The sequence below is a fragment of the Corapipo altera genome, unplaced genomic scaffold (assembly GCF_003945725.1).
Source record: "Corapipo altera isolate COAL_440 unplaced genomic scaffold, ASM394572v1 2b, whole genome shotgun sequence".
Classification (NCBI taxonomy): Eukaryota; Metazoa; Chordata; class Aves; order Passeriformes; family Pipridae; genus Corapipo; species Corapipo altera.
Genome location: NW_020884874.1, coordinates 9,254,956 through 9,266,359, shown reverse-complemented (window position 1 = coordinate 9,266,359; position 11,404 = coordinate 9,254,956). Strand labels below are relative to the sequence as shown.

General features: G+C 41.3%; 1 protein-coding gene across 1 annotated transcript in view; it reads left to right on the top strand.

The window, feature by feature from the left end:
- Positions 1 to 320: 320 nt before the first annotated feature.
- METTL24 (methyltransferase like 24) overlaps positions 321 to 11,404 on the top strand; it is a 44,583-nt gene continuing 33,499 nt past the window's right edge. Inside the window, exon 1 of the mRNA XM_027634289.1 lies at positions 321 to 357. Within this exon, the coding sequence (XP_027490090.1) occupies positions 355 to 357 (3 nt within the window). The 5' untranslated portion in view covers positions 321 to 354. The remainder of the gene's footprint in view (positions 358 to 11,404) is intronic.

Here is an 11,404-nt window from a genome sequence, read left to right as displayed (position 1 = left end):
TCCCACTGCCACTTGGTTATAACTCTGCTCACACTTACATCACTGAACTAATGCAGAAGACTGATGAACAGAGTGTTTCCATAGATGAAGTTGAATATCCTACTTTGTGGCTGTATAAGAAAATAAACTGCAAAAACACATAAGGAAATTATTTGATTTGAATTACTTTAAATTACTTTGAATTACTTTAAAGTTTCCTGAATCAGAGTTGTGTTATTTGTTTCCCAAGCACAACTGCAGTCAAGCAACCAACACCACCAAAAGGGGGGGAAAAAAAGACCCAGACAGGATGGGAGAGATGGAAACTTGTCCGTAAATGGCCCCTGAGTCTGCAGGAAGCTGCCTGCGCAGCTGATGGTAAGGCTCCATCAGCAGACTCCAAGACTGTGCAGCGTGTGGGAGGGTTTGATCACCAAGGTTCCAAGTGTCTGTTTGTGCCTTAAGACGCATACATAAAAAATGTTAACTGAAAGCAGCAGGGAATAAAGCAATTTAGCTATGTGACAGCTCTAGTTGTTGCTGGAGCTGCCTGTTCTGGTGCTTCAGGGAGCTGTGTTGCTCCCAGCTGTTTTGCTCCTGATTGAGCCTACCAAATAGCAGATGCTGCTGCTCTTGCTGACAAAATAAGCAAAATTTGCCATTCACAACTTATGATGGTCATCTGAAGAATGGGAAGAGTTATGCTGGGCTGCAGATGTAAACCAAGTGGAAGTTTGTCATCGCATTTATATTTTGGTGGAAGCACTTGAAACTGCATTGTTGCTAAAAAAATGCCCTGTGATTCTAAGCTCTGATTGTGTTCAGCACTGGCCTGGCATGATATATGCAGCAGATAAAACCTCCAGCTACATGGAAACACACAAATTCTGCCAGATGCACCTGCTCTTGCAATAGGTATTAGCAAGGTCTGCACCCACGTAGCACTGCAGATGTGTGAGGCGAGTTTTAAAAAGTTATTCCAGGGTGCCATGGCAAAAGAAAAAAAATTGTTGCATTTGGACTTTGAAATAACACCAAATTCTTGCAATAACAAGCTTATGTTGGCTATTGTGCACTGAAACTGGGAGGAGGCCTCTTTGAGAGTCTAGTTAGGAAAAGCTAGAATTATTTGCCTCTTGGGCAGATTTATTTCCATGGAGGTGGGTAGTGTGGTATGCTGCCAAAGTTAACCTTATGTTATTTTGGATGCTCTTTCATCTCCTGTCTAGGAATATGAAAGTGTTTGTCTTCACTGGTTAAAAGCTAAGAACTAGATTTTGCTGCTGGGCCCATTTGTATTTTGTCTGGAATTATAACATATTTTGAAACATGATGGATCGTTGCCTAAAACAGAAAAAACTTGTGAGATTATGTTTTTCTAGGCATTACTTGTATACCTTTGTCTTTTGGCTCATTATAAATGTAGACTAATTGTCTTTTTCTTTTGCTTGTTGGGTTGAAGGTTTTGTTTTTCTTTAAATAGGAACTGTTTCTGAGAGGTTAGTGCTTCTCTGTGGTGATGACTGATAATGATCTCACCTTTAATCTAATTGAAATCTTGCAAATTATTTTGGAGGGATATCTTCAAAATTATGTGGAATAACTGTTTGGCAGTTAATATGGCAGGTTCAAAATAACCTCATGCAATTTAACATTACATTATTGCTAAGATTTTAGTTAAATTTACATTTGATTTTTAATTTTAGGATGACAATGCCATTTACATTTATGTTAGTGGTATATAGGGTTTATACCAAGAGTCCTTTTTAATTCTTTTAGAAATTTGGTTAAAAAATATAACAGATGTTTTTATTGCCTATTTGCTTGTATAGTTTTTTCAAGCTGGCTTCACATCTTTAAAAGTCTGGTAAATTTTGGGTAATATTTGAATAGGAAGCTACTCTGACTGGATGAGCAGGAGCCAAAATTCTTGGAGAAAACGGTTATTCTGAAGTTAAATCTAGTCTGTCTTTCCATATCCCATGGTGTAATAGCTGGTCTGTTTTGGATTGAGACTTAACTTTTATAAGTTTATTCATTATGTGTGCCTGGAGCAGTGTTTTAGCATTACACTAGAGTTGAACACGACAGGGCTTTGGGAACTGTGCAGTGAGTCACCTCAGGCTGCGTTTGAAGGAGTGAATTTGCCCTGGCTGAGCCAAACCAAGAGAGCTGCATGGGTTAAGGCAGCCTTTTGGATCTCCTAGTGATTTTAAATCCAGAGATTTTTCCAGTCTCTTCACCTGTGTATGAGACATGACGAGCTTTACAGCGTGCAGTACCGTTCTCTAAATGCTGTGTCGAGGAGTGAATAGAGTCCTGGCTTAAGTGGATGTGAGTGGTGTGTGTGATTCTGTGGCAGAGGAGTGCTGTGCTGAAGAGCTGGATGTTGATTATTCTTTTGAGTGTGCTGCTTCTGGGCGCCTCCTTTAATAGCAGGTAGACAAACTGGAAAGAGTCTCATTGAGAGGAAAATGATGTTAAGAGCTGCAGGAAGGCAAGCCTGCAGAGAAAGCTTGCAGAACTGGTATTTGTTTTGAATAGGGAAAAGTAGGTTTTGAGGGAATGTGCCAAAACTCTCCAAACTAAAAAAAATAATTTTTTGTTGAAGGACACAATGACCGTTTGTTCCCTAGGTCCACTACAAGTAGGACAAGAAGTAACTGGCTTGATTTTCAGGCAAGATATTAGGTCAATCTTTTAACTCTGCAGTTGGTAAGTAATGGAACGACTCCCTAGAAAAATGGGAGCTTCGAGTGTGCACACAGGGAAGGTCTAGGTATCTTTTTCATTATGCTTCAGGGCAACCTCCTGAGGTCCCTCTGGCTACATTTACCTGCTTTGCAATTAGAGAAGCAATCTGGCAGATACAATGTGATTAGCTAAACTGGAATTTAGCCTGAACAATGATCTAACATAAGTGAAATAAAAAGAGGTAGTAGGGTCTTCAAAGACTATAATAAGCGGTCCTTGCCCTGGCTTAATACCTCACTAGAGAGACCAGACACCACCATAATTGTTCTGTGTGATGATTTAGTGGACCCCAGAGAAAGGGACACTAGTTGACAGCTTTTCTCCCTCCAGCACTTGGAGGTCTCTTAGCAAATATAAACCAACACAAAGATGCTTACCTTGTAAGCTTAGCACAAGATAGGAGCTTATGGTTTCTGTTAGTACCTGAGGAACAGCTAGCTGTGACAACCGTGGTCTGATTTTGTTCAAATATTCAGGCCAATAGCATAGACTGAGAGAGGTTATTGTGTTTGGAAGAAAAGAATAAACTTTTACTGAAAGCAGTTTTCAACAGCAGATAACCAAATCTGGGGAGCATCAGCCAGCTCTGCCTGTAAACAGGGGAAGCTGAGGTACCAGAAAGTACCCAAGTACAGGAATCCTCCAAGTAGCCAAGCAGGAGCAATACTGGGCTTTCACTGTATTCTCACTGCAGTTGAAATGTGTTTATAGTAGACCATAAAAAGGAGATGGTAAGGTTTTTTCTGACAATGATGTCACTTGCAAGCTTGTGAGGTAAATGGTCACTCAAAATAACCTTGTATCTTACACACTTTTTATTACCTGAAATATGTTCTTTCTTCATAAATTTTTGAGAAGCAGCTAGGGAATATTATCTTTCAGAAAGTCATTACTGCATTATGAGACTTTATTATATCCAATAGCATAGATTTCTTTCAAGTACCTTCTCAAGACTTTCTTTTGACATATAAAGATGAGAATAATTTTTTCTAGGTAACTGTGGCACAGAAAAAATGAATTAGGATATATAAGCTTTCTTTTTTAAGGGACCCAAGGATCAAGGTGATAATTTATTCTACAGGTACCTTGCTGTGTGATGGCCATTACAGTTGTGCCATCATTTCCTTGAACCCAGAGGGATAGTCCACAGGCCTTGTACAAAATGAAAATCCTTTACGACTGCAGTAGCAGGTGCAGAAAAACACCACACTGATCCATTCCTGTTTGCTATCTTCAGCTCAGACTGTTTCATGGCACTGCTGTGGGGGCCAGGCAACCCACATTGCCCTCCTGCCTGCCTGTGTGGTGATGCTCAGAGAGTGGCTGAGCAGCTGTGGTCATGGCCTCTGTGTCCCACTGAAGGGCAGCAATTCATTAAACACATCCTCTGCTCTCACCTCTTTCTCCACCCTTCCGAAGTTCGCTGTATTTAGGGAATTGGGTTGTGTTTGGTGTACTGCCGGTTATCAGACCTTATTAGCAGCGAACGAGCAGGACACCGCGTGCCGTGTATGTGCTTGATGGAGGAAGGATACCTTCTGCATGAAAGCTGTCGAGCAGGAGGTGGGAGGAGGTGAGCACTGGTGCGAAAATCGATTGTACAGCAAGTCACAGTCTTGTCATAGGGAAAGAGGAAGAGTCTCTGAAAGCTGGAAATTTTGACAGCCTTGAAGACAATGAGCACAGTTAGTGCCAAAAATTATCTTTTGTCACGTTTCATGTTTTGAAATAAGAAGTGAGAATGGTTTTGAGGATATGCAGCTTTCCTTGCTCAAGCAGTTCTCAAGATGGCCAAGCTTTCTTTATTCTTTTCTCAAATTTTCTTCTTTGGAGAGAGAAGAATCCAGAAAGAGAGATTTTGGATAGGTAAAAATTCTCCCAGATAGCCTTAGGGTTTTTACTTTACATTTCCAACCTTTAGCTGCCTTCTTATGAGACAAATATTTAACTTCATCACCAATAAGGGTTTTATCCCACTTTGTTCAGTCAATTCACATCAACATTTACCCAGCCAGCCAGGCAGTTAACAGAGATGTGTGTCTGCTTTGAGACTACACGGTAGGTGCTGGCATGCCAGACATCTCTCGTGCCACTTTTACTGAGCTGTGGCCATGGTTCAGACTGAGGTGCAGCTGGTGGATCTCTGGTGTGAACCCAGAGCAAACTCCAGTGGCCGCTGACAAGGGGTACAGTACTGAAATCCTGTGGTGAAGAACAAAACCTTCTCACAGCTGCCTCGCAGACTCATACAGACAGTGTGACGAGTGCATCATCACTTCTTACAAAACAGATGTAAAATTTGGAGATTTTAGGTAGCATTAGTGAGGGACCTCCAGCCTTCACACAAGCAATTTGTTTTGGTTGTGGTAGATCATGCTGTCCTCCTCCTGCAGCCTGGCAGTGATGGCTGTCACTCATGGCACAGCTTAGATAAAAGACTTGACACATAGGTGAGAAAGTCTGTGTGAACCACCACTAATCGTTGATGGCAGCAGCCCCCTCTTATCGCTTGTTCTAATATTAGCTTTGAGCTGTGTTTGTCTTGGATGGCTGTTCAGTGCTCCAGACCTGTGTGCAGTGGATATGAGTCATTCAACTCCAGTGTTTTTGTAGCTAGCAGATATGCACCAAGATACTTTTGTGTATGATGAAACATTGTCCAGAGCCCTTCTGTGTTTGTAAGTCTTAAGATCAAATGACAGGCAGTTCAGTGGAACAAATAAAGGGGAAAAAAAGGTTTGATTTAATTTTTCTTTCAGTTGCGATATATAGCATATGTATCCTGGAATCTGTAACATACATCACTCACCCTGATGTTTTTTATGTTAGTGCTTTTGCCTACAAAAGTGACAGGGTGACATGCTGCCCTATTTTGAGTTAGCAAATCTCTAAGGGTAATAGAAATCATGTGTGTAAATGGACCAAAACCTAGGGTAACACAGATGAAAGCCATGATTTTGAACTCACTCTTATGGCAACAACTGGGTCAATTTAAGCAGGAGATGATGGAACTGTTCCCAACTGTTTATGCCATGCTCAGTGGAAGAGTTTGGATTTTCAATGACACAATTTTTTCCCTGTCTGATCTTCTCTTCAGTAGGCTTGTGTTTGAATGTGCCATCAGGCTCAAGCACCATCAAGAAGGGCTCTGTCTGTGAAGTGCTCGTAGACTGCACTGTCAGAGAATGGGTGGATGAGGTGTCCTTTGGTTGTTGCAGACCCCTTGAAAAGCATAAGTCCTGGGTCTGGTTCTGGGGGATCCCCTTGGTGATTATTTTGCTTTCCTACTAATTTTTTGCAACATTTAAAAATAGTCCTGTAATTTTTGTCCACCCCAACATGCGTATAAATAAAATAAATTAACCTTTCCTTATGTCTTTGTGTAATGATAAATGTACTAGTTCCAGCAGCTGTTAGGACATACACAGAAGTCTTGCTTCTCACCAAAGTCGTCTTCATATGCTTTGCAGATGGGAACAAAGTGTTTTTGGAGAGTTCTTCAAAAGTCAGTACCACAGAACTGTTCTGGCTTTGCAGATCCCAAATATGGGGTACTTGCGATGAACATAGTTCCTGCTGCCACCTCTCCCTGTCATGCAATGAGAACTTTTCTTGTTTCTGGGAATGTAGAACCAGGAGGACTTTGCAGTGAGCTGTTGGGTTCTGAAGTCTCTTAGGATTGTCAGGTCAAGCCAACTGCTTCAGATTTTACATGGAAAACCTCTAGGTTTTTGTGCTTGTTGCAGAAAGAGCTAACCAGCAGCTCATTTAACAAGTGATCTGCTGAAGTTTACTTTGGATTTCACTTTCTGATAGATTTCAGGTGCAGCTTCAGGTGCATTGCTGCAGGCTTTTCTGGAAGCAACAAAATTCTGGGTCGTTTCCAGGACTGACCTTGTGACTTCTGCAGATTGAAGGAATTGAAACCTCTGCCCTTCTTGTAGTGTGGAAGACAAAGTTCATGGGCCTTGAGAGCTCAGGAAGGAAAGGTCTGCAAAGAGCCAGTTAGGCAACTAGTCTCTCTTAGGGATATTGCTAAAATGGTGGACATGCTGTTTGTTCTTGCTATTACTTTTGATGAGGTAGAGTCACTGTTTTTTAGTTTTGTGCATGTGTGACAGGGTGGTCTGCTGGGGAAAATTAGCCTAGACAAAATTAGAGCAAAGAAGCAAATATCAGTGATGTGCCAGGAGCTGGACCTGTCTGGGAAATATGTGCATTTGATGTTAGAAGTGGCAAACGTTAACATTGCAGAGCTGCTGTCGCTGCTTTATCCTTCCTCTGCTTTGCCTCATCCAGCCCTCTTCCTCATTCCTCTCCTAGCAGCTAGCTAAGTCAAATAATCAACTGGGAGCTTCAAAGTCAGTGCCCTTTTATTTAGCATCCTCTTTCATATTTTACAAAGAGACAGTGTTTGAAACTCTGGGAGGAAGAGAGGGTAATGTTTATTGATACAGCATATAACGTTAAATGTTATCTGCCGCTTAGAAGCCTAAAAATGATAGGAATCATTTTCAAACCCTTCCTGCTCCCTGCAGAGTGGACCGCAGTAGTGAAGGAGTGAGATTTATCCATAGATAGGTGCCACAGGGTAGGAGCTGTCTGAAAAAAACCCCAAAGGAACAGTAGAATTTGTTAGTATTGATGCCATGTCTCTTTTTTGGCTTTCCTCATGGTTGTTCTGCAGCACTGAAACTTTCAAAGTGAACTCTGTTTCATCCTGAATAGAGCGAAGCTACCACATCTTATTCCTTTTCCCTCGCTCTTTTGAGAAAATTAAACAAGAAGCAATTATGTGTCAATTGGCTGCTGCTGAGCTGATGTGTTTCTTCTTAGTTAGATGTCTTGATTAATGGTTTGATCTTGCAATTATTATTCATTATGAAATCTGTGAGAATCCTGGATGTATCATGAGTTCAGGGTCAAACCATGTAGCTGTTCGGTGCTATATCTGTATAATGCTCAGAATCAGGGATAAAACATTGGAAAATATCCTTAACTAAAGACGATGGTGCATATTTGCCCAAGCCCATCCTCCATGGGTTTATTATACTTTGTTCAATATAAGTATAGACCCAAAAATATTTCAAATTTGTGCACTTTGAAATGATCTTGATTTTGTTCTTTATAAATTGGAAAATAAATGTGTCATCTTGTACTTAAAATCCTAACAACTTGTAAGCCAGCTATTGTTGCCTTTCTAGACACAGGGAACTAATTGCCCAACACACGGTTTTATTTTGTTTGGAAGAATTTTACATAGCTCTAGACTAAGGGCAGTAATCCATAATCATATTAAAAACAAGAAATGAGTATGTTTGTAGACATTTAAAGCTAGTATACATTTGATTCTGTGAAGCTCCATTATCTTGTTTTATTAACTAATGCTTTTATGAAATAAGGAGTTGAAGAAGAAAAAAGTGAAGTCTGGCTTTTTGAGTCTTCCCTGGTTATCCAGTAAAACCCAGGACAATCAAGTGAAACTCATGGTGGCTTGAAGGAACAATACTTAGGTACCTGTTGTAAATATTTTCTCTCTTACCTTAGGTTTTACACTATGAAATTTAAATACCTTTAGAAGTTACTCAGCCCTTTGGTTTACCCATGAATAAGAATTAGTGTTTACTTCCTTTATGAGATTATAGATGTCTAGTGACAAATACTGCCCTCTACTGCTCTCTGGGCACAGAAGGTTGTCCTGGTACTTACCCAGGAGGGGAAGATGAAGGGGGAAGGGGTTTTCTGATGCTTCAGGTCTCCCTTTAGTGTAGAAGGTGTGGGCGACCATTTCTGTTTAGACATTGGATGAGAGAGAAATCTGCACAAGTGTGAAATGCTCTTATTTGTGTGAAAGCATTGGTTTTACTCCAAAGCACCTTCTTTTTCCCCCTGAGTTCTTAGCCTCAGGCAGGGGCTCTGAAGTCAGTGGATAGGCTGCCAGAGGCATCCCTATCTGTAAATCATAGTTAGAGTGCTGGAATTTGCACAGAATAAACTCAGCTTATCTGGCTAGCTGAGTATTTACTGATGAATTCTGTTTGCTCTATGCTGTGGTTTGAATACTGAAGTGAAGTCAACCTAGAAGAAAATAGCTTTCCCCCCCTTTATTGTATGGATTATGGAGTCTCCCATATTTTCTCAGCCAAAGCACTTCACCTAAAGCGGTTCTGAATACAGGGTGAAACCATGGTCTTGCATCTGCTTAGCAGAAATCTGAATTTGACAAGAAGTGACCAGTAGTCGCTCTATCTGTTTCTTGCTGTTATCCTTAAGTGTTGGGGAAAGCATGCAGGCACTGGAAGGAATTCAGCTGACTGAGCTGCTTAAGCAGTTTTGAGAATTTACTTTCCTAAATTTCAATCTGTTCTGGCTCCTGGTTTTATCTCCCTCAGATACTGTATCATGCTGTCAGCTTCTGGATAGCTCTGGAATGCTGCTGCCCACTTTATTTATTTTATTTCATTACCATAGCAAAGAATCCCACTTGTCTATTTTCAAAGCTGTATGTCTCTTAGCAGAGTAAAATCAGTCTCTCTTTTAATAAACATATATTTCTCCCTGATGTTACTGGGATTTCCAATGGCAGAGCTGTTGGTCTTTGGTGACCTTTGGAGGTTTGAAGAGGGGTTCCCCCCTGTGCAACTCTGCCCTTTCCTACCTCCTCAGCTCCTAGCTCCTTTGGCTGCAGTGGATTTATTCCTCAGAGGTAATGAGGAGTGGTAGTTATGCGATGTAAGTAATTAATTAGATGCAATGCTTTCTGAATTTGTAAGTACTTACAAATTAGTATTTTGGCAAGCCTTCTGAAACCCATGCTTCCTGTAAGTCCCAGTTCACTCAGGGTGATAAGCCCTGGTCTGGTGGTGAATTTACAGGGGTGTCCACAGCAACTAATTTAAACCTGGTGAGTTCCCAATATCCATTTTACTCTGAAAGTCAGGGTTATGATTTGAATTCAATGGAGCATTAGTCACCTAAATCCCTCTACAGATCTAGCTTCATCATATGAATTTTGGAAGGTGCTCTTTATTTTTCCAAAGCCATTTCTTCATTCCTAAAGTGATGTAAATTCTGTCACACAAAGTCTGTGGCAAGCATCCTTCTTTCCTGCGCATGCTTTTCTTATGAGACATTTATTTAGGGGAAAAGACAGAAACCTAAAAGTAGAGTTGGAAAGAGCTTGAGTATGGACTTTGTGTGTAAAGCGCTGAACCTCCCAATGCATCGAAGTTGTTGGTGTTTTGCATGGAGGTCGGTGTGTCTTGCCTGCAGGTTAGGCCAGCAGTTCCCTCGAGAGTGTGGGAGCAATGATTTGTATGCGTGTGGCTGGATTTCATACCGTCAGATGGGAAATCAGTAGCAAAAGGAGCAGAAAGTAAACATCAGTATTAACAAAAGGAAAGCAGAGGTGAAATGCTTGTTGATTGCTGCCTTTTCAGGGGTTGTTATGTATTCGTGTTCAGACTGATTTCCTTTACAAGGGTAAAGACTTTGGGTTTCAATTACCGTGCAGTGACTCAGAGCTTTTCTAATGAGAATTGAAGTCAAAGAAAATAGTTTGCTTCGTTTCAGTGCAAAACTTTGCTTTTTACCTTTTTCCTGCTAACCCTGAGAGTTTTACTTAAGGTGCAAACTGCAGCCTTGCAGCTGATAAACTGCTCTCAAGTGAAGCCCTCTGGGCAGCGTTTGGAGCTTCCTAAGTTGACTCTTGCAGCACTCGTGTATCCTGCTCCCAGCCAGACAAATGTGTGCTGCACTGCAAAGGCTTGGAGGAGATGAGGAGCTCGGGGAGAGTTAAGTGCATCTTAGAAATTCTTTCTTCAATTAAATAAAACACACACACCTGGATATAGAATTCTTCATATACAGGTCATGTCAGAAACTCATTTAAATTGAAGGCACGCGCTTATTAATGCAGAAAATGCTCTTATTATGGGACTGGCAGAATTTACTTTTGTAAGCAGCCTTCCTGCATGGGAAAGCCTGACTGTATGTTTTGCTTGCTTATCTTGGCACAAAGCTTTTGCTCCTCAGCCTAATATTCCAGCATCAAATCTTTAGATAAGATCATGGAGCAGATCCTCTTGGAAGATATGTTAAAACATGGTGAAAAAACCGAGTTGGTTAGGGGCAGCCAAAGTGGCTGCACCAAGGGCAAGTTGTGCCTGACTAATCTAGTGGAGTTGTACAGTGGAGTGACTGTATCAGTGGACAGGGTAAGAGCTATGGACGTCATCTACCTCTGAATTCCTGCCTCTGAATAGGAGACATACGGGTTTGATGGATGGACTGACAGATGAATATGGAATTGGTTATAGTCAATGGGTCGGTATCTAAGGAAACAAATAGTGAGTGGCATCCGTCACTAATCTGTACTGGGAACAATGCTGTAGCCTGGTCTAGTGGAGGGTGTGCACCATGGAAGTGGATCATGCTAGGTGATATTTAAAGGTCCCTTCCTATCCAAACCATTCTGTGATTCTGTAACACACCACAGTTTTATAGCTCTGGAGTTTGCCTGTGGAAGGGACTCCCTTTGTGGCCTGCTCATTCCACTGCACCAACCTGGTGTGTGCAGAGGATGGAGTAATCCAGTGGTGGTCGGGTACAGAGAAGGCTGTGTGCAGAGTTGTCAGAGATGCCTCTGCTTTAGATAAACTCAGAAAAGTAA